Source organism: Seriola aureovittata, chromosome 9 (genome assembly GCF_021018895.1).
Source record: "Seriola aureovittata isolate HTS-2021-v1 ecotype China chromosome 9, ASM2101889v1, whole genome shotgun sequence".
Taxonomy (NCBI): Eukaryota; Metazoa; Chordata; class Actinopteri; order Carangiformes; family Carangidae; genus Seriola; species Seriola aureovittata.
The window spans coordinates 1,019,339-1,042,155 of NC_079372.1; the positions used below are offsets into that span (position 1 = coordinate 1,019,339).

Here is a 22,817-nt window from a genome sequence, read left to right on the forward strand (position 1 = left end):
TATCCCACAGATTACTTGTTCAAGAACTGTATGCTTAAGTTAATTTTTTTTGTTCTTGTTGCTTTTTGCTGATGGATAGCAATGATAATTGTTAAGTAAATTATCAAATAAACTCAGGAACACCGTCTGAAAATTCACAAGAGTAGGATATTTATTCTTGCAGCAAGGGAACAAGTTACACACAAGAGCTCACAGTGCAAATGTTCAAAGAATGCAATATTCACACAGAATTTATACACAGAATATATGAGAGTGACCTCACATTTTTGCTTAAATGAGACAGACACAATAGAGACTCGATTCATGCCTTATCATAGCTAATGTTTGTCACTGCGCTCCTCTCTGACAACTCCTGTCTTAAAAGTAAACACAATATTAAAAAGTTCTATTCAGGATAATACTGTTTCCCTTCAAGATGGTTATGTTTATCATAAAGTATCACAATTTTTCCAACAATAATCTTTAGTAACATTACAACATTACATCTAACCGTGATAGGGGCCATGATGTCATTAGTCAATATTGGACATGGCACTGATATTGTTTGCACATATAGTTTAATTTCACCACCATCAACAGAGAAGCTTATTTCATTTTGAGTTGTTGAATCAGCACATTTACTGTGTTTTGCATTTTTACTGAAAATTGAAGACAGCCAAACATTTTATGGTGAATAAAGCAGGGTACTGTATGTTTGCGAGGAGTTGTGCAACTGATTGACAAATCTTGTGCTTTGGTAATTGCTAAACAATATGTCTATTTTAAAATTACATTGTCAGACGGACATGTTTTTAAAGACTGTTTAGTCCAAATGACAAAACCTATAGATTAAGATATTTTCCCACCACAAGCCACTGTTCTTTAGATGCCAGAATAATAAAAAAGTCTCAGCTTGGTGTTTCTCTCTTGACTTTTTATAGTTACACTGCTCTACATTGCTGACAGTCTAACCCTGAATCAGGATTTTCCTGTTTGGTTACATGTGCTCTAATGTAATGGTGGAGGAGCAGCGTTCTTTATTTTACATACCTGCATTCACTACCGAAAAGAAATGAGTCTGAGGGAGTTTTGAGAGATGCCTTTGAAGAGAAAGTCAGGGAGTTTGATCTGCAAAAGAGAAACAAGTTCCAGAGACAATTGAGGACTTCTGGAGGCAAATGGAAGGAACCCTAACTAGTCATATTCTCCAGCATTTATCTGTAACTTTTGGAGGTCATTATATTGTGGTTCTAGATGTAAGGGGTAATTTCTGCGTTTGGACTCTTTGACTTGTTTATACATGCACACGTGATTGCTTCATCTGCTGCTGTTGCTTTTGTGACTAATGCATAAAAAAAGAAAAAATTTTTTAATTGAGGTTAAAGCAATGGACATGAAAATATAAGAAAAACATAGGTGTAAAAGTATTGGTCACATTGCTACCGTTTGTATGTAGGTGAAGCACTGAAGTATGGGGAAGCTGTTCACCAAGTTTCAATCTCATAGCCTTTGATTTGACATGTGTCATCATGTTTTGCTCATTTCTCATAGAATGCCATTAATATATATATATATATATATATATATATATATATATATATATACTACAGTGGGGCATGTTACGCAACCCTATGAGTGAGAGACAAAGAGGAGAGATCAAAAAAGTGATGCCAGGATTTTCTGATCTCCTGCTCCTTCTACATTTCTCATAATGCAAATCATTAGTGTCTTTTATTAGCCCCCTGTCTCTTTAATGCCCAGCTCCTCCAGTTTGTAGCACTGGCTCTCTGTTAAAAACTTAAAGAGTCAAGACCAAGTTTAGCTGTTTTTTTTTTTAAACTTTGAAAGCTCCATGGACAGTGATGGAGACCTTCAGAGTACTCCTCATAATGATAACTGATCTTTGTGTGTAAAATTGGGTGGAATGCTCCTAAAATGCAGTTTAGAAACATTTATTTCCAGCATTATCACTAGCAATGAATGACAAGTAGCATGGTTTAAAACAAAGGCCATAACGCACATGATTATCCATGACATCTTCAGAAGATTTACAAATCTCTTATTTAGCTCAGAAATACATCATTTTCATCTTGTTTCATCAAAACTGACTTACATGCTCTTGATATAGTCAGAATTTATCTACATATATTCAAAATTCAGTTTATTTTTTCAGCTTCAGTCTGTATTTCCTTCACTATGATGCAAACATCATCTTGTCTTTCACCAGGCTTCATTGGAAAGATTACTCTCCAGATCCCTTTCTACCGGCCTCACAGTGACCCATGGGTCATCTCCATGTCCCAGCTCAACCTGATCATCGGCCCCACCCAGCTGCAGGAGTATGATGGAGAGAAGGAGAGAGAGGAGGAGAGAGAGCGCAAAAAACGTCTCCTTAAGGCTCTCGAAGAAAAATTCAAAGTAGGTAGATCAACACTAGAGATAAAATGTGCTTTTCACTTGTCCCATCAATGGTTAATTTAAAAATAATAATAATATTTCTTCCATTTAGTTTTCTAGTCTCTAATGAGCATTGGAGACCCACATGAACACTAGAGTAGCTACAGACTTATTGACATGTTCAACATAATTTTTGATGCTGCATGTCACTTCTTCAATTCAACTGTTATTCTCTGGTGTTTTGATTTGGTGATTTTAAACCTTAGAAAAAAAGAGTGCCAGTTTGCATGCCAGAATTATCAGGGAGTCTGAGTCAGATAATGGAACTGAACTTTGTGGCTTGGTCTTCTAGTCCTGATGTATGTTCATTGCGTCCTTCACCTGTTTTAATGTGTCAAACCTATACTTTTCTCTACCAAGCACTTTTATCTTTAACACTCTTTGTTGTTGTTGACGGCTCCTCCAGAGTGAGTGTGAACAGAGAGGAGAGTCCTACTGGTACTCTGCCACTGCCTCAGTAGTCACCAGGATTGTGGAAAACATTGAGGTGAGTTATCCAATATTAGATACTATAGCTGGGACTTTATCATAAACATCACATGTATTTTTATCTATCAGTTTTGCAGAGTACATACAAAACAGAATAGCAAAAGAACTTGGTGTGTACACATCTTAGTAAGTAAGTGAGAATGGTGGGTGAATGTAGTGAGGGCCATGAAACAAAAGAAAGTTAAGCAAAATATGAAATAGTAGCAGCATGCGTTGGGTTTAAAGGATAGGTTCACAGTTTTTCAAGTCTCTATTAAAGCAATACTCAGGGCCCGTATTCACAAAGCATTTTATCTTACCACTAAGAGTACTCCTAAGTTGCACTAAAGGTTTTCACCTAAATCATCTTCACAAAGCTGCTCAGACCAACTTTTACTAAGGAAAAGCAAAAACTTCTGAGTTAAGAGTACGATTCTGTTACTGTGGTTGACATCAGCTCTCATGGATGAGCTCGCTTGCAGGTTGATGAGAAACAGTCTTTAACAATTACAAATGAAATAAGAACAGATTAGATGCTTTTTACAAAAGTAGGGCATTCTCCAAAATGCATCTGTATGATGAGGTTTGTGTCGACCTGGGAGAATTTAATTTTACTATAAAAAAAAAAAAATGATAAGAATTTAAAAAAACTCAGCTGTCATAGACTACCTAACTAAACCTATTAGCCATCTGTGTGAGAAGCCATGTCTTCCCTCCAACTTCTCCTAGACTTAGGTAATACATTTAGCGCTATTTTTTAGCAGTTTCTCCTAAATCGGCAAGTTAGGAGCTACTTTTAGCCTTAAGATGATTTGTGAATATGGGCCCAGGTGCCCATAATAGCAATGAAACAGGTTTTGCTTGTAATCAAGCAGCCATATATGATACACTACAATTATGCACAACATGTGGAACAACAAGGTTTTAACACGTACAAACACTCAATAAAAGAAGAATACCTAATTAAGTAAATACCTTCCAGATATCAGGACAAAGAATTTCCACATTGCTGTCTTGACACTGCGGTCAGCCTGCCTAAAGTAATCAGGTAGTTTTTATTATTTGACCCTGAGGCACAGATTTAACTTTTTTTCCTTCTTGTATGTAGCTGAATATTCAAGATGTACATCTTAGATTTGAGGATGACTTCTCCAACCCAGAGAAACCCTTTTCCTTTGGGGTTTGCATCAACAATATTTCTGCTCAGAATCCCTCTAAGGAGTCGGTAAGTTTTCACTCAAAGTGACTGTAACAGTAATGATGTAAAATTACACTTCATTCCTTATTTTTAAAGTTTGTAGTGGATTAGTGGTATTTAAACATTAGTGTACATAGCGGGACTACTGGTTTGGTTATAGGTCAAAGACCTCTCTTTTCTGTAATGCATGCATTAGGTTTGTAATCAGGAAGCACATTGCTTAACCCAAAGAATTTTTTTCTTGTAAGGACGTCTTGGAATCTGACATTTATGAGAACTGTATGTTGTAATTGTGAGATCTTTATATGGTACTTGACAGCCTCCAGTAATTCAGGACTGCCATGGGTCTTTGCATTTCAGGTTAACAGGAGTTTTCTTTGTATTTGCAGGTCCAAAAGTCCCTCCGACAAAAGCAGCTGGAGATTGAAGACTTCTGTGTCTACTGGGACACAGAGTGTGAAATGCTGGGAAAGCTGCCTGCAAATCAGATCCAGGTCAGGCATGTGGTGACCTTCAACAGTTAGGAGCCATCTCATTGGTTACAGAGAATTAGACCTTAGTTCTGGACGGCACCCTGAGTTTTCCATGTCACTTTTCTTTAAGACAAGCTCTACCATAAATTATACCTAACCAAACTGAATTGTACAAACACCAGAAAAAAAGACATTCCTGCTACTTGAGACACACAACACAGCATCCAGTGATAACTGACAATGACGTGTGGATAGTAAAGGAACTTAATTAATTCAATTTAAACATTATGAAAGAGTCACAATGTTGGTTAAGGTACATTTTTCAATTCAGTGGCTCATCTTACTATACGTTGTGATTTTCAGTAATGGATTATATCATGAAGCACAAAATGCAAGCTGGTTGGTGAAGAAATTCTCACAAATGGCGCACTGTGATGATGCAAAACCAAATCAGATGTAAAGAAATACAATTCCATATGACTTGTCTGATTACTTTTGTAACTGTATAGGATGCAATGACCCGGTGTATGCAGAGCCGTGAACATCAATACATCTTTGAACCAGTGTGTGCCTCCGTGCTGCTCAGAAGAAACGCTTCCAAAGAGCCTCTGAGGTCCCGACACACCCCACGGATTGAGGGCCAGGTTCAGCTGGAGCCCATGTCATTACGCTTGTCACAGGTGTGTATACATTACAGTACAAAAATATTTTCTAAATACATTCTGAAGTTAACATGGTGCTTTGAGGCTGATGTTCCAATCTTTTCAATATGAAATCCCCTCTTTGTGATTTCATGGATACACTTGGGTTTAACTCAGACTGGTGAATTCTCATACAGTATTTGCTTCAGCTGAACTTTAGGATATACATAATGGACTGTGAATGCTTTCTTGAAAAAATGTGAACTTTTCCTTTTAAATCATCTGAATTGCATTTAATGACAATAACTTATCAGCACACAAAAATGACAGTAGAATCAGAAGTAATTGGTGAATGAAAATAGTATTAATATGAAAAAGTGAAAGTGTTTGGTATGTACTGTAGTATATATACAGAATTTACCATGTGAGATTGAGATGTGATTATAGTAGAGGTGATTCCATCCCTCCACAGTGTTTTTACCAGTTTTTATTTGTATGGTTACTGATCAAAGGTATAACAGGGAATATAAGGAAAAATAAAACAAAACAAGAAAGGGCAAGGCAGGTCTGATGAGACCTACCTTGAAAGCACTATACATGTAACTAGAAGGACTTTTTATTAGTTTGACTGTGTGGTTGTATTGATCCTAGATCATGTCTACAGTGCTTGTTCTTTACAGTGCAATTTTTATAGGTCCATCCTCCCCACATGCAGCACAAAAACACAAAAACAAACCAATAGATTAAACATTAACAAACAAAAGGAAATCAGTTATGCATTAGTAATCATCTTGTCTGATTTTAAAGCTGCACCTGGTAACAGTTCAGTAGGACAGATTGGAGCACAGTATACGCACCCTCACGGTTGCTATCGGTGACACCTATCAAGTTAACACTCTACATTCAATCCAATAAGACAAAGGAAACAACCGACCTTATGTAACAACCATTTGGGGGTGTATCTGTGAGACTGTTGCTAGGCCCACGTGGCTGCAGCACAAAGAAGGATTATATTTTTAATTTTCTATGTTCTGTTCAGTTCACCTCACAACCTTCCCAAGCCTAGGTGACGATGATCCAGACGAAGAATTGTTATTCTCAAACTGGGAGGTCTGGCATCATGGGATCATGTTTCTCAGAACTCCACTCATCCTTGTGCACTTAAAGTATCTCAGGACAGCAACTTTAATTTTCACATAATTTAGCTTTAACAAATTTGGACAAACTCTACAGTTGGTGGTTCCATTACTTAGTCATTAGCAGAAAACCTGTTTGTCCTCTGGAGTCTGAGGCGTTAGGCCTCAGCTGACCAGACACCAATTTAGCTGGTGCCAGAAATGAAACCCCCAAATGTCACATATGCTTAGTCATCAACTGTCACATAGTTGTCATTTTGGAACTCACATATGCACAAGTGAATTTTCTTCTTTTTCTGCACACTATATAATATGAGTATATTATTGAAAAGCATTATGAGTGATAACATAGTCCTATCTCTCACCTGCCGACCAAGGACATCTGTGAGCAAATGTGACCAGAAACACATTGTTAATCGTTTTCCTGTTTTCCTCAACATTTATCCTATTTTTACACATTCATACACCTTTTCCCTCCTTGGCTGGGTCTTGCAGGGGCACCTTAACTTACAAGTTATGATTACAAAAAATATGGACTTGTACAGTTATTACAAAGTACAATTAACATCATAGTACAAATATAATATTGTAGCTGAAGAATTTATATACTACAACCAATGCATTTTTCTCCCACATGAGCTGCTCAGGTTGAGGCTCAGTGTTTGTGCTCGTGTCATCCACATCACCAGCTTCGCTTTTAGTGATTGCGGACTAACGTTAGTTGGATGGGGCGGAGGCATGTGACTTAACATGACGTAGTATTTTTTTAAGGGGACAGTTCATGAACGCATGCATCGGGGAGTATTAACCGAATTAACCGACATGAGCAAGATTCAGTCAGTGAAAGGTTCTACTTTCTCGGTTAATTGCCCAGCAGTAGTACCAATGTATTCTAGGAATGGGGACCAAAATCTTATAGAATACCTTAATCATATACTTGGAGCTTTATGTCAAATATTACATAGGTATTATATCAAAAATAACCTCATGCCACCAGCTATTTTTTTGAGGTTTGCAGTCTAACCCTTTTATTTCAGATATTTGGTCTTGCACAGAAAGTATGGATACATAGAAATACACCCAAGCCCCAGAATGCCTTTCTTCTTGCCCACACGGACTATATTCTCTAGTGGAGAAGTCTGATGACAAAAGCCATTATTTAAAGAACTTGGTGCCTGGAAATATCTTAAAAAACAAATTTCTAAATTTCTTACATATTTGATCAAATGAAAGTAGTACTCTCTTTTCATAAAAATGTCCAATAGTAATAATGCCTTTACTGTCACACAACTCACAGCCCCTATCTGTGGTACCAGGAGAGAAATCTATGTTGCCCCGTACTGGCAAAAGGAAGGACAGTTGTCCCTTCCAATCTTCTTATATTCTGCCAGGCTTTAATAGTTGTCATTGTTTAATGTTACTATATTGTCACCAATAAAAGTTTTAATCATCCTTTGTTTAGAAGTAAACAGGAGACTACTTAATAAGGACTGATTAACTTGAGAAGTTTTTAGATTTTCAGATTCACTGTCATTTTTAATCCAGTCAGCAATGTAGCATAGCTGTGAGGCCAGTTGGTAAAGCCTAACTGACAGGAACTGACACTGACAAGAGCTGACCAACTCTTTCCTGTGGCTTTATAAGTCTAGCCAGACTCATCCCAGTTCCAAATAAAAGTACTGAACCGACTGTTTAATTTTACGGCACAATTTAATTTCAAATACAGTATCTCTAAACCACAGCCTGTGTCTGATCATTAGCTTGTGTAACAGAAGCATTCAGACAGAGCAGTGATTGTGTGTGTGTGTGTGTGTGTGTGTGTGTTTGTTGTCCCTTAGGTACAGTACCAGCAGATCATGGCGTTCCTTAAAGAGCTAGACCGCCGGGAGAGAGAGATGCTTTACCGAAAATGGAGACCTAAAGTCCCCATTTCTGGGAAGTAAGTTCAAACACTTCAGTTTTTTTTCACATTTCACATCATTACATATATTGTTTTTGTAAAAAACCTTGGAACATGAAACAATGTGTTTCCCTGCAGCTGTCGTCAGTGGTGGATCTTTGCCATCCAGGCCAACCTGAGTGAGATCAGGGAGCAGCGGCAGCGGTGCAACTGGGGCTTTGCCCTGCAGCGAGCTCGAGATGCCCAGACCTACACCAGCCTCTACTTCAGAAGGCTCAGAGCCGTCTCACTGAGTCCTCAGGAAGAGGTACTGCAAGGGAACACATACATGATGTATAAACAGCCATTTAAGTGACTGTATTATTCATATCTTTAAATATAATCTAAACAAAAACTAACAAATATTGACATTATATTGTCCCGCATATTCCCTTCATTTTATAATAGAATTCATAAAATGATCTGATTTAAGATTGTAAGGATTTACTTGATGATTTACACTAAGGGCTGGGTTATATATGATATGTTGTGCGACCGTGCTATAAATCAAAGTGTTTATAGTTGAGCTGATTAGTAACACGGGAAGACAAAGTAAAGAGCTGGCCACCATAGACGGGGGATACACAATACTGTTTACATACAGAGATAACTGTAGTGTTGCACTCAGTTGTACATGTGAATAGTAAAAAGTAGTTGAATGTAGAAAGACAGCTAGAGAGAGAAATTCAGGCTGCACAGCTGACCAGTCACAGAGTGACTTGGGTGTGAGTGTGAGATTGTTGGTTTGGGAAGGTTACAGGTGTGGGCACAGGGTTTCTGAAGACGTTTGACCACCTGACAAGAACCTATAAGGAAGCATACTGGCAGCTTACAGGTTGCCACACTAACCTCATTATCCAGCTTTACCCTTCATGTTTTCTTCATTTCTGTCTGCCCAAGTAAGCAAACTGGCCTCAGTTAAATTAGTTTTTTCACACACTGTAACACACTAATTGAACACACATTACCGAACTGATGCTTGTCTTTGTCATCTAGAGTGAAGTGGCGCGAGTGGAAGAGGAGCAGACGTTAGAGGAGCTGCAGAGTCTCAGAGAAATTGTCCATGACTGGTCTCGAAAACAGGAAGAGATCGCAGAGGTAACGTTACATGATTCATATGGGTATACAGTATTGTATGAAATTAAGATTTCAACACATCAGTTGCTTTTGCGGACTTTGTAAGAAGAGAAATCCCCGTCTACCTTAGATTAAAGTCCTGTTAACTCCACCTCAGTTTCAACTGTTTGTGAACTCACAAAACACACAATCAATCATCACACTGATGTACCAGATGTATCTTTGTCATAGTTTCAGCATGTGTTTTCTGTTCTCTGTCTCCTTTTCTAGATTGTGCGAGAGCCCAGCAGTGACCACCAGCCCTATGCAGACACCACATCCATCCCTAAGAGTGGGAGCTCAGGAATGATACAGTACCTGCAGTCTTGGTTCCCGGGCTGGGGAGGCTGGTATGGAGATTCCCAGGACCCAAACAGGCCTGAAGAGCTCCTGCCAAGTCCATCCTCCTGGGATATTCTAGGTGAGGGACTTCTGTCTGGTGCTAGAGATGGGCTGACATTTAACATCTGTCTTTAATCTTTTTATAAGCTGCAGTAGATGTTGGTACCACACAATTGGTTTTATTAGAATTACATTTTCTGTGATGGTGGTCTAGTCTGGAGTCCTGTATAATAAATTAGGTTTTTATGTTTTGTATTATCTTTAGTAGTGTTTTGTGTTAGATGGAATATTATTCCTGCGCTGACTGCTGATCCTGATGATTTGCTTGTCCAGCAGAGACAGAAGACTTATTCGACCCGTTGGAGGACTCTCACACACTGAACACCTTCACCAGACGAGATCACCTGTTTGCCCGGCTGGAGTTCTTACTGGAGAAGGGCGGAGTCACACTCTTCCACCAGGACAGGAGGGGGGACGCACTGGTTGAGAGTGGGGTCATCCAGTTGGAATTCTCAGGTACGAAGAGGTAGTGTTGGAAACATGTTGCAGGGTTATTTAAGTTAAAGGGATAGTTGGGGTTTTTTGACACGGGATTGTTTGAGATACTCATGAATAGTCGGTACATTACCTGCAGTAGATTATGATCAGCACACCCCCAGTTAGGAAAGCTGACCAGGCAGCACCTGGCAGACTAGCAGAGCTATGTGGGGCCACGAGAAAAAACAGGTTTTAGACACTTTTAAAAACACCCCTCAAAACAATTCAATATCCGTTTAAATGTAGCTTCATATAGAATCTTTTTAGCGGTTTACTTTCCCATGAAAACACCACTTTCCTTTTGCACTACATTTTTCAACCGCTGAACTACCACATTTCTACGCACAAATGCACCTAAGGAGGAGGAGGATCTATCTATCTCACTATCTATCTATCTATCTATCTATCTCTCTCTCTCTCTCTCTCTCTCTCTCTCTCTCTCTCTCTCTCTCTCTCTCTCTCTCTCTCTCTCTCTCTCTCTCTCTCTCTCTCTCTCTCTCTCTCTCTCTCTGTCTCTCTCCCTCTCTCTCCCTCTCTCCCTCTCCCTCCAGTCATTTGTTATCTCGTCTTGTCCTGGGTCCCTGGGTCTTGGGACGATCTTGTTCCCTTTTGTGGATCTGTTTCCTGAAAACAATCCTTTTTATGGTCTTGTTTATTTTAGTTTTGACACCCAAATGTGTATAATATTTATATTTATTTATATATATATATATAAATGAAATAATGCCTGCCAATTCTCATAAATTCATACCAGACACACTCCATAAAAACCATCAACAAAGCAAAGCTTCATTAAAAACTATATTTCACTTTAAAACTACATTAATTTCAACAATTTACAACCCTGGAGAGGTTTACAAAATAATGTAATAAATGGATGAATTAAGTAATGTGTGCAATTTACAAGCAATTGTAACTGACAAAAATAGAATACAGTTGTGGATGAAGGTACGGGTGAACTTCACTGTCACAAGACAAGTTTGCATAAGACAGGTTGACTGTAAGTGATGGAGATAAGGTGCAAAAAGTCAAGGAGCCGTTATTCATCATCAGTCTTTGTGTGTAACACAGTTTAGATGTTGCAGACTCACAGTTTTAGGGAGAGGCTGTTCTGAAGTCTGTTCATGTTCTGCAGAACCAAATTAAAACACAAGGTTAGTATACGTTTTACACTGTGGTTTTACAGTTTTACGTTAGCAAACATGCTAACTTCAAGTACAATAACATTACTAGTTACTCACATATATGACATTTGCCAAATGTGGATGTATGCAGTTAGCTTCTAAGACTAATTTAACAGTTAGTTATAAAGTTTACCTTGAATTGTGAAAGCTAACCCGTGTTAGCAGCATCTTTGCACGGCTCAGCCAGGAGCGTATTGCAGGTTGCCGATGCAGGTGGGCGTACTTAGTGTCCTCGAGGACACAGGTCAGATCCACCCCTCACTCCTCCCCAGCTCCACCCTCTCATCCAAATATGGTTTCTTCTGGCTCCAAAAAAACAAGATGGTAACGTCCATTAAGCCAGAGACAGTAGAGAAATGGAGACACTTCATTTCCGATTATTCTCTGTATCTGTGTCACGTGGGTTTCTGCACCTCCCCACCCCTTTAGGATTGTATTCATTCCAATGGGCGAAGTGAACGCGATCACAGATAGTGACAGATTATTTCGCTCCATAGTTACCGAAACAAATATTGGACCCATTTTTCACAAGCCACACGTCTTCAGAACATTCTGACATCAGAATGACTTTTTTCAGATGAACAGATCAGGAGAAAATTCATTTTATTCGAGACCTGCCTCTGTCTCAGTGCTATACTCTCGTGAAATCTGTCAACTGCCGACATCGTTTGCCAACCGATAACCAGATGTTTAGATGGACCAGAGTTATTTTTGGATTGACTTACGTGAAACCATGGATTAAACTTTAAAACTTAAATAAAACTTGTTTCATTGCTTAACAGTTGCTAAAATAGATTATTAGCCTATTAAACTGAAATGACCTTTTACTGGGCTGATCAGAGGTAGTTAGCAGATAAAAAACAGCGGCAAAAAAGGCACAAATTTGTACTGTATCCGTGTTGTATCTTGTATTCTTTTGACAGGAACAATTAGTCCATAAATTTGTGTTAAAAATGCCTGAGCTTTGTGCAGCAACAGGCTGTAATAACAAGAAAATGGATTTGTCTTTTCTTTCCCAAAGGATGCAGAGAAGTAAGTCTAGACAGGGATAGATTTTAATATTAGCTACTGTCACATTTCATGCCAGTTGCCTTTGCTTGATGGAGGGGTTGGGGGACAACGCCCACTTAGGAGACTGGAACTGTGTCCTATTTCATACCATTGGCGCACTGCCTGTAATGTGGTATCTCTGTATAGAGGATCTTTGATTAAGGTAAACTCGAGGCTTCAAAGGTAGTTTGCCACTTGGTGGAACCTGATTGGGCTACAGGTACCACCTCATGCTACCAGTAGTGACAAGGACACTAGCAAAACACAAAACTAGAGTAGAATCAGTCAGGAAGGAGAGACCAATTGTCTGTGGCCACCACATGCAAAATTCCCATTTTGGGGGTTGTCTTGCTTTTGCCTCTCCATTGCACCTGTCACTTTCATTTGCACCAAAGCAGCTGAAACTGATTCACAATCACCTGTGCTTCCTAAATTGACATTGTTGGAAGGATCAGTTCTGGCTGCTAAATGCGTTGCCTTGGTTGTGGAGGACGCCATTGAAGGTCATGGCTGGAGATTTCCCCGAGGTGGCAGCTCTCGGGGTCCAGGGCGAGGAGGGCCTTGAAATCTTCTAGGAATAAGGCAGGCCTGGTTGGTTCCTTGGTAAGTATGGGCGGAGCTTGTGGAGCTACCGTCCCCTGAACACCCATTTGGGAACCCACTGCTTGTGTAATGGATTTTGAGCCAGTGGTGCCCTGGTGGGATTACTACAGCTTGCATCTTTCTTGTCTTTGTAAATATTCACCCAGCTGCATCTTTTAGAGCTGTAGCTGAATGGCTTTAGAGTTGTTCTTAGCCTCAGCTTCCTTCCCCCTATGCTGTTCCACATGATGTATCACATGTTCTTGATACATAGGAAACGAGGGAGCATTCAACCCTGCAACTAATTCTGACGACTTCTGTACTGGCAGTGGGAGGGACTTCTTAACTATCATGTGAAACAGTCTTTGAGTAGGTTGATATTTGTCCCATGACTTTGTGACTCTGGTATTGTTACTCCACTCTCTGTAATTCATCTGGTTTGGCCTGGCATGCCTCCATGGGTCCATGCTTTTCACTGGTAGGGGGTACTCTTGGAGATGCAGAGGCATGAGAGTATCAGCTCTAGAGGTAACTGTTGGACATGATGGTTTGGCGACTGAGCAGGAGGGAAGGCTATGGGGTTCAGGCAATTCCCCCTCCAAGTTCACTAGTTGCTCTCTAGTCTCTGTCCTTTTGGCCTAGCGAGACACACCCACAATTCTATTTTGCCATTTTTTAATGAGATTTGCAAGGAGGGAGGCATCCCCTCTCCTGCATCTTTTGCAATGGTGTTTTCTCATTTTGGTCACACAATCTTGCAGTGCTCTGGCCTCCCCAACTCACTCCGAGACCCACTCTGGCCCTCCCATTTCTCTCTTAAACAAGGCCAGGTCAAAGTTGTCTATGTTCAACACTTTGTCTACCTGTCCTTAAATGTTATCCTCATGTGGAATTAACCGATCTACATATCTTTTTTCTATAGTTACAATAGCAACAATCCTGGAGTCATAGAAGAACTCCTTTCTAATGTCTCTCTCTTCCTGTGCAATGTCTTCAGTATCATGGACAACAGAGAGGATGTTGTTTAGAGGAATAGCCAACTAACTCTTATGCAGCTACCCATCTCAGCTATGGTTGATCCAGCAGTGCGACAGTTCAGTGCTCTCCAAATGTTAAACCATTTAGTTAGTTGCCAAAGCTTCACATTTATCAACTTGGGCAACTGAGCTTTCAATTCTCCATGTATGTCTTTAAAAACATTCTCCTTTCCAGAACTTTGTGTGCACTCCACGATTCTCTTCATATTCTTCTCGCCAGTCCATACAGCTTAATTTCTACCATCCACCACAATTTTGTGGTTTGTGGTTTAATTTACTGTGACCATGTTTCCACAGGTGTGAAGGTGATTGTGGAGTCTCTCCCTCGCTCAGAGTCCTCCCTGCTGTCTGTTAAACTGGGTTGTTTGGTCCTGAGAGACTTGACCACTCAGGGCACCATCTTCCCTGTCCTGGTGTCTCCCAAAATGGTAAGGTAGTGAACAGAGGTGGGCAGCAGGTTCATTATGTGAACAAAAGTTTGAGAAAGTGAATTGGAGATCCTCCTTATTTTCTAATGTGTGCTGTAGCACGTAATAATTTTAATCTCTTGTAGGACAAAGTTGTTGTTACCACTAATCAGCCATCTGGCCATCCCAGCAGTACTTTTGGTAAGACTTATGTTTTTTGCTTTTAAGAATTGATTTAAGAGTATTTTCTCAGTTTAACAAAATTAAATAACACTTTGAATGATCTTGTAACCTCATGACTACTTTTTGTCAGTACTAATATTATTTTCTATATGTCTTTATATAATTGTGTATAAATAAACTTTCAAGTTTATCCATATTTCTGGACTGCCAAATGGCATTTCTAACAATGTCAGCAAGTTCACGCAACATGAAACTGTTTCTTCATTTATGTGTGTGTGGTTTCTGACTTTTATTGTCTATAGATATTTTTAAAAATACTCAAGATTATTTTTGACTCTTTTTCATCACTACTTAAACCTTACTGTAGTGTAACTTGGCCTCTGCCCTGTTTAAGTACAGTCCAGAACCCCTGCAGAGTAATCGTGGACTGGTGATTCAAATCATCATCATGTAGGGGGCAGTCCTAATCATTAACATTTTCATATTGTATGGTGTAATGACAATTCCTGCCTCTGGGGTCACTAATACAAAATGCCAGTTCAATATCTCTGTAGAGTAAAGATGTAACAAGAATCAGATTGTGGTGGCAGTATGAATAGCAAGGCACCATACTCCCACCATCATTGACCAAAAAGTTAGTCTCGTAATAGATACATTTTTTGTTTTGTTTTTGTTTTGTCAGGATGCAGTGCAGAGTGCTCATCATCACCAGTGTTTGAGATGATTTATGAGCGCAACCCTGCAAGGTGTAAGTTTGAGAGAAGACTGGAAGTGAGCACGAGTCCACTGAACATTGTCTACAACCCACAAGCGATCAAAAAAGTTGCTGAATTCTTCTATAAAGGAAGAGTTCACACCTCAGGCAAGTACTGAAACTTGCTTTTATGCTGTAAGTGTACATACATGTTATTATATATGAGTTAAAAAACCAATTCCAACAATTAACAAAAGGAATCAATGAACAACACTGCAGACACAATGATAGTCCTCTAACTTAGATTATTGTATTTTAAAAATTTCTTTGATCTGCAGGTTTTGGCTATCAGTCAGAGCTGGAGCTGAGAGTGGCAGAGGCTGCCAGGAGGCAGTACAACAAGCTGAAGATGCAGACTAAGGCAGAGATTCGACAAACCATTGATCAGCTACTCGTGGGAGAGTTTATTGTAAGAGAGATTCCCTGGATGGTGACTTGTAATAATTGTTCGTTTGATCATTTCTAAATACAGCTGATGTGTTTGCTTTATAGGAAAACAGTAAGCGTTGGACCATGAAACTGGACATCTGTGCACCCCAGGTGATTTTTCCAGATGACTTCCAGTCAGAGGACCCGATGCTAGTTGTTGTTGATCTAGGCAGGATTCTCCTTACAAACTCCCAAGGTAAAACAATCAGCCATTTTTTAAATAAAAGGACATACCCAAATATCATCATTCTTTTATTTAATGTGGTTTCTAAGTCAGCTCATCACTATTCATTTTCTTTGAAGATGACAACAAGGCCAGCCCTTCAATGCAGCCTGAAAAGGATGACATGAGTGACGATGAGTACCAAACACCCCTTGCCACCCCGCCAGAGTCTCCACCACCTGAAATGCACGTGCCTTTGAAAGCACAACATAAAAGCCCTGAACATCCCAGCCTCATATCTCCCGAAATTACACAGGCCTACAGCAGAAAGCTTTATGAAAAATACTCTTTGTCCTTTAAGGACCTGCAGATAATGGTTGGTCGCTTTAAGGACAACTGGAAACATCTTCAAGAGAGTGAGGTAGGCCCCACTCATGTGGTGGAGAAGTTTAATGTGCTGTTGCAGCTTGAGCAGAGACTGCGTTATACATCAGACCCCCAGCTCCCTGGGGCCGTGCTGTCAGGAGCTCTACCAGACCTCAAAGTCCATATCAACCTTGAGAAGATGACTGCCCTTAGGAGTTGCCTGGCTAGGCTAACCAGCCCAGCTGTGAGTGAAGGGGACAAAAGTCAAGAGAGAGGCCCCAATATAAGGTCTCCTGACCCTCTTACCCTTCGCCATGACAAGATATTTCAGAGGGAGGACAGCTCCTGGAAGCTGCAAGGTTCAGCCAAGAACCTGACACAGAGTGTGATGACTTTAGAACAGCACACACGAGAAGTCCTGGTGGAATCCCGTCTACTATTAGCTGAGTTCAACATTAATTACATGCAGCTTGGTGTAGAGAGTGATGGCCGCTACATATCTGTTCTCAAGGTATTTGGCACCAATGCTCATTTTGTCAAGCGGCCTTATGATGCTGAAGTATCTCTGACTGTCCATGGTCTTCTGCTGGTGGACACATTACAGACTTATGGCTCAGACTTCGACCTTCTTGTGGCTTCTCATAAGCATCTCAGTTTTGACATACCCACGGGCAGCCTCCGAGAGAGCCAGCCTTCGTCCCCTGTATCATCCCCTGATGGCAGATCTCCTGAACATCAGGGCCACCATAGTGAGTCAACCTCTGGTATGCCTGTGGATAGAGTCTCCCCCTTCAGTTCCCTCTTCAAAGACCAGGAGGCCCTAATTAAGCTTGAGTACCAGTTTGTGAGCTCAGACTGCCCTTCCATGAACCTTGACAGCTCTCTCCAGGTGACAAGCATGCAAGTCAACAATCTGGACATCATTCTCAACCCTGAGACCATGGTGGAGCTACTCAAATTCCTCCAGAAGTCTTTCCCCAAAGAAGAAAGCACGTGGACATCATCAGCGCAACAAAATAATGCACAACCTTACTGTGAGCTAGAGGAGGGAACGTATCAAGCCACTTATGACCAGAACAAAGAGCTGACTGTAGAGATCCACCGCCTTAACCTGCTTCTTCTTCGGACTGTGTCCACTGGCACTGTCCTGGTTGCTGAGAAGAAAGGGCTGAAGATTGCCACTGCAAGCATCACTGGCACCAAGGTAAATGTGTCTATGGGCAGTCGTTTGGACATCAGTGGTTCACTTGGGTCCATGCAGTTGGTGGACCTGACCCAGGAAGGAGGCCGAAGCCAGTTTGTGGTCAGCATTGGCAGTGTTGAGGACAACTCCTCAACCCTTGGCGGACTAACATTCCTTGCTGACACAGGAGATTCTCCCTCAGAAGCTTTAAATTTTCGCCTTATGGAAAAAACCCAAGGAGACTGTTCCTTGCAGCTTCAAATGGCATCCTTGCACTATAATCACTCAGCTAAGTTCTTGAAGGAGCTGAGTCTGTCTGCTAATGAGGTAGAAGACAATTTCCGCTCCATGTTGAAAACTGCTGCGACCAAAGTGTCAACAGTTCTAGCCACCAAGACAGCAGAGTACAGTGGTATGGTGTCGCTGTTCGAGACTCCCTCACGGAGAACTCGAACTCAGAGTCAGAGCTGGGCTTATCCATTTGAAGATGAGGAGGATGTTCCCATGGAGGAACCTGAATCCACCTTGGACACATTCTTGGTGAAGCTCACCCTTAATATCAGCGTTGAATCACCAGTTGTGTCCATTCCCCGTAAGCCTGGACACCCTGAGCTGTTGGTTGGTCATCTGGGAAGAATAACAATCCAGAATTTTGTGACTGGGCAAGACTCAGATGGAGAGAGGTTACAGGTGTTTGTCAAGGATATTCGGCTGTATTCACTCAATATGAGTCATCTGGTTTTGAAGAGGCCAGCCAGACGGGATAGTGCTGGTACCATGTCACCATCTCACAATGGGAGCATCAGTCGTGATGAACCACAGTTCACACGTCATGACTTTTTTGAATCCCTAAGCCAGGGAACAGGTGAGAATTAGTTTTAAATGTTAAGAATAGTCGTATTCTGAATGGTACATAGTGTGTAGTAATGAAAATAATTCAAACATGCAATTTATATGCAGCTTGTAATACAATGTTACAATTTCTTTATCAGCCTTCCATATATTGAAAGACACCACTATAAAGTTCACCCTGGAGAAAATTCCCGTTGACGAAGACACCTCTCAGTTTACCTTCCTTACCACAGAGGAGCCCTGCAGGAGCACAGGGTTGCTAAAAATTGAGGGAAAATTCGTCACCCCTGTTCAGGTACTGTTCAAGTATACAAGACTAAATATCTAAGTATATACATAGTCTATATATATATAAGTTTAGATGATGATTGTGTCTCAAACACAATGCCATTTGAGAGAGAGATGACTCCCCAATAAAGGCCTTGTAACAAATGCAGAGAGGTCGTTAGATTTACTGTAATACCGTCAAATGTAATAAGTCAATTCAGTAAACTGCAGCGCTAATTCCATCACCACAACAGTAATCTCATACTCTGTTGCTCTCAGTTATTCTTTTTAATGGAAATACTGTCCTCATTCACTCATTTCTCACTCAGTTCTTTCCATCACAGTGAAGCTATTGTCAATGAAGGTCAACACTTGTTGCAAATGTTTTACACATTCTGCCAAGAAAGAGATTATTTCCCCTGAGCTACTGGAAGGTTTTTAATATGATCTATGCAGAAACTGTTGCGTTTCATTTACATTAACTGCAATTATTTAGTGAGTGAAAACAATATCTCTGTTGAAAGGAAATATGCAGAGCTACACATTGAGTATGATGCAATAATGCCATGACAGGAATTAATCAAGACAATGCGTAAACATGGAGGAAGTGTTGCGTTTGCATCAACAGCAAAACGGGGCTTCCTCCTACAATATACTGAGTTAAGTTAGGAGTAAAGATCTGTCTGTAATATAAATCTGGTTCTCACTGTAGTTAAAATAAAGATCTCAGAGACTGAGAATTAAAAGTATGTACAGTTGATTACAATGCAAGTCAAAGGAGATTTAGATGTACAGTAGTTGCCTTTGACTTTGACTGACAGCGCCCTTATTTTGCTGTACTTTGTTACAAGTATTAGGGTAGGACAAATTATAACTTTATCATTCTTATTAGAGAATGGAGTTTGGTAATCTAATAATGCAGCATATCTCCACCCACAGTCAATATGAGCAGAAGTCTCATCAGCTAGAATAAGTGATCTGTGTGGGTGTGCAGGGCCGTTACATAACAATTTTACAATGTTAATAAGTGTTTATTAATGGTTTCAATATGTGATTCTCTGGTGATAGGTATTCCTGTGCAAGTCTGTATATGAGCAAGTCCTGCAGACACTGGACAATTTGTCCCTCATTGAGGAGCAACGTGTCACACCCAGCCAACCGCCCACACCCCCACCACCAACTCCTTCCTCCACAAGACCTCATCGCTTTCCTGATCCCCAGGGAGGGCTATTTGCAAGGGACCCTCCCTATATGGGCTTCTCCCACTCATCGTTTTCCTCTCCTATGCCTCTCCAGTCTCACAAACCTGCTCTTCACTCTCCCACATTCACTCAGCTGAAAATGACCTTACATGTGGCAGAATTGCAGGTCCAGCTAAGTGCTGACCTGACCCAGGGCTCCCAGGGCTTAGTCAGTCTGCGCTTCCAAGATCTTGAGGGGGACTTTACCAGAGACCACCCTCACTTACTGGCAGTCCAACTGGCACTGCGCTCGCTGCTAATGGAAGACCTCTTGGAACAGAACCCTAAGTCTAAGTACAAACATTTGATGGTGTCTCGCGGAGCTCCCAAGCCCTCCACCTTTAGTCCAAAGGAATACCTGTCTCAAAGCTGTCCATCAGCATCCAATGCCCTGTACCCAGATATGCCTCGCTCACTGCCTGCTCACATGGAAGAGGCCCAGAACGTCTTCAAGCTCTACCAGAGGCATCCCAGCACTCCTTCAGCTAGCAGTCGCAAATCCAAGAGGGACCCGGACTGTCCCAGCACTCCACCCCCCTCTCCTACCCACCATACACCTTCCCCTCAGCCACCTCCAAACTTTGATGATTCATTAGTTCATATTAATGTGCAGCTGGTGGACCAGAACCACCCAGAGTTCAAAACGCGCTATGGAAGTGTGGGACGAAGTGTGGATATTGACTTCAACTGCCTGGACGTTTTGATTACACTGCAGACGTGGGTAGTCATCCTAGACTTCTTTGGTATTGGCTCCACAGCCAATAATCATGCTGTGAAGGTCCCTTCATCACTGCAATCAGGACACCCTCTGTATGAGCCAGACGTCAATGAGGAGGAGACAACAGAGGCCGTCAACACCAAAGTGGACTTAAAGGTAGGTCAATGGACCTGGTGCATCTAGTTAGGCTGGGCTTTCCAAATACTAAGTCTAGTTGGTAGGCTGTAGTTCATGTATGTGTAATGTAATGTTCATGTAGATTACATATATGTATATACTGTATGAAAAATGATATGCTATGTGTTCTTTATATTTGTTAGCTACACTAGCTGCATTGCCTTGCAGGTATGGCAGTGTCAGTCTGTGTGGTCTGTCCATCCATTACATAACTGTATCTGTTATGTTATGGATTACATTTTTTTGAGACATTTATGGTCCCCAGAGGATGAATGCTACTGATTTTAGTGATGCTCAGACTTTTCCTCTAGCACAATAGAAGGTTGATAGTTTGGTTTTTGAGTGAAATATCTCAATATAACAGTTATTCATATAGAGACATACAACTAGTCTCACACTTACATTCACACCTATGGGCACTTTTAGAGGTGCCATTCAACCTATTGTACATGTCTTTGGACTGTGGGAGGAAGCTGTAATACCCGGAGAGAACCCAGACACCTTATGTCACCTATATGACTGTAACTTTATAATTGAAATTAAATGAAACAGTAGCTTTGTGTTATTGGAAAATAATTTGTTTACCACACCGTTTTAAAAAGATTGTTTGGATTTGGATTTCAGTCCACTCTTGAGATGGAGTGATATGCTATCCTGCACTTTAACAGGGACACCATAGTATAAATTGTATCTCTGAAAATGTTCTAATTTTTCTCTCTCTGTCAGTCTAAGTGAAACTTTAAGAGTCAGTTCTGAAGTGAATGCTTCATGACTAAACTTGTCTGTGTTTTCATTTTTAGGTTCATTCTTTGTCTCTTGTACTGAACAAGAAACTCAATGAGCTTGCCAGAGCTAGTGTGTCCAAATTATCTGCTCATCTTGAAATGTTAGGTGTGTATGAAAAACTTCATAAATTCACCTTGCTTAGATAAAACAAACCCTCCACGCAACATAATTTTCTTTTAGGTTCTTGAAGATAATCTGATATTTTATGTTCACATAAAACTTTATGCCTAATATTTCAGAAGGAAACCTGGAGTTACAAGGTAGTTTAGGAAGTTTGTCCCTGAGTGACTTGACGCCACATGGTGATCTCTACCGTGAGCGTTTCACCACACGAGGAGGAGAGGCCCTTATTTTCAACATCCATAAGTATATATCACAGAAGATTCAACAGACAATTACTCTGCACCATACTAAAGAACTTGGGAGAATTGGTCTTTTTTTAGTTACCTTTTCTGTTGTGGTCTGTTCAGGTACGGCCAGCCTGATCCCTACCTGGAGCGGGAATGTGATATCAAGGTGTTTCTGCAAATGGCATCAGTGCAGTATGTTCATACCCAGCGCTTCCAGGCGGAGGTGGTGGCTTTCATCCAACATTTCACCCAGCTACAGGATGTCCTGGGCAGGCAGAGGGCTGCAATGGAGGGCCAAGCTGTGAGTACCGGTGCTGGGGGTCTTTACCATAATATTCAACTAAAATGCAGACAGGTCTTACATGTATTACACAGTAATATTTTTGATGTAAAAAAATTTCTCAGCTGATGCCTACTCAATTTATTGTCTAAGTTAAATTTTCTCCTACTCTTTCCTCTACTCTGTCTATCAATTTCACTTTCTTTATCTAACCTTCTGTCTCTCTGTGCAGGTGAGGTATCATCCTCAGCGGGCATCCAGGGTTTTGCTGGATATTGAGGCCGGGGCCCCAGTTATTCTCATACCAGAGAGCTCACGGTCACCAAGGGTCATTGTGGCCAACCTCGGCCAGTTGAGGGTGCAGAACTGCTTCCTACCTGCTGGGGCTCATGGAACCTTTTCCCTCAGAGACAAGGTAGAGAAACTCACCATGGCACATGCCTTTTTCCCTTCTCTGGTGAGTCACGCTGCCTGTTCATCCATCCATCCATACATTGCTCGCTGACTGTCCTTTCTCTTCCT

The 22,817-nt window shown here is 40.8% G+C and overlaps 1 protein-coding gene across 8 annotated transcripts in view; it reads left to right on the forward strand.

Moving 5' to 3' along the window:
* vps13d (vacuolar protein sorting 13 homolog D) overlaps positions 1-22,817 on the forward strand; it is a 76,338-nt gene that overhangs the window by 3,079 nt on the left and 50,442 nt on the right. For 5 of the 8 annotated variants that reach the window (XM_056384518.1, XM_056384517.1, XM_056384519.1 and 2 more), the window contains exons 4-25: positions 2,207-2,397; positions 2,843-2,923; positions 4,013-4,129; positions 4,492-4,596; positions 5,085-5,255; positions 8,191-8,291; positions 8,391-8,559; positions 9,288-9,389; positions 9,639-9,828; positions 10,083-10,265; positions 14,437-14,567; positions 14,693-14,747; positions 15,412-15,591; positions 15,762-15,892; positions 15,976-16,108; positions 16,216-18,489; positions 18,617-18,771; positions 19,812-20,858; positions 21,680-21,770; positions 21,905-22,031; positions 22,136-22,316; positions 22,528-22,752. In XM_056384518.1, the coding sequence (XP_056240493.1) occupies positions 2,207-2,397; positions 2,843-2,923; positions 4,013-4,129; positions 4,492-4,596; positions 5,085-5,255; positions 8,191-8,291; positions 8,391-8,559; positions 9,288-9,389; positions 9,639-9,828; positions 10,083-10,265; positions 14,437-14,567; positions 14,693-14,747; positions 15,412-15,591; positions 15,762-15,892; positions 15,976-16,108; positions 16,216-18,489; positions 18,617-18,771; positions 19,812-20,858; positions 21,680-21,770; positions 21,905-22,031; positions 22,136-22,316; positions 22,528-22,752 (6,140 nt within the window). The remainder of the gene's footprint in view (positions 1-2,206; positions 2,398-2,842; positions 2,924-4,012; positions 4,130-4,491; positions 4,597-5,084; positions 5,256-8,190; positions 8,292-8,390; positions 8,560-9,287; positions 9,390-9,638; positions 9,829-10,082; positions 10,266-14,436; positions 14,568-14,692; positions 14,748-15,411; positions 15,592-15,761; positions 15,893-15,975; positions 16,109-16,215; positions 18,490-18,616; positions 18,772-19,811; positions 20,859-21,679; positions 21,771-21,904; positions 22,032-22,135; positions 22,317-22,527; positions 22,753-22,817) is intronic. The other 3 variants (XM_056384520.1, XM_056384524.1, XM_056384521.1) reach the window with 2 other exon arrangements.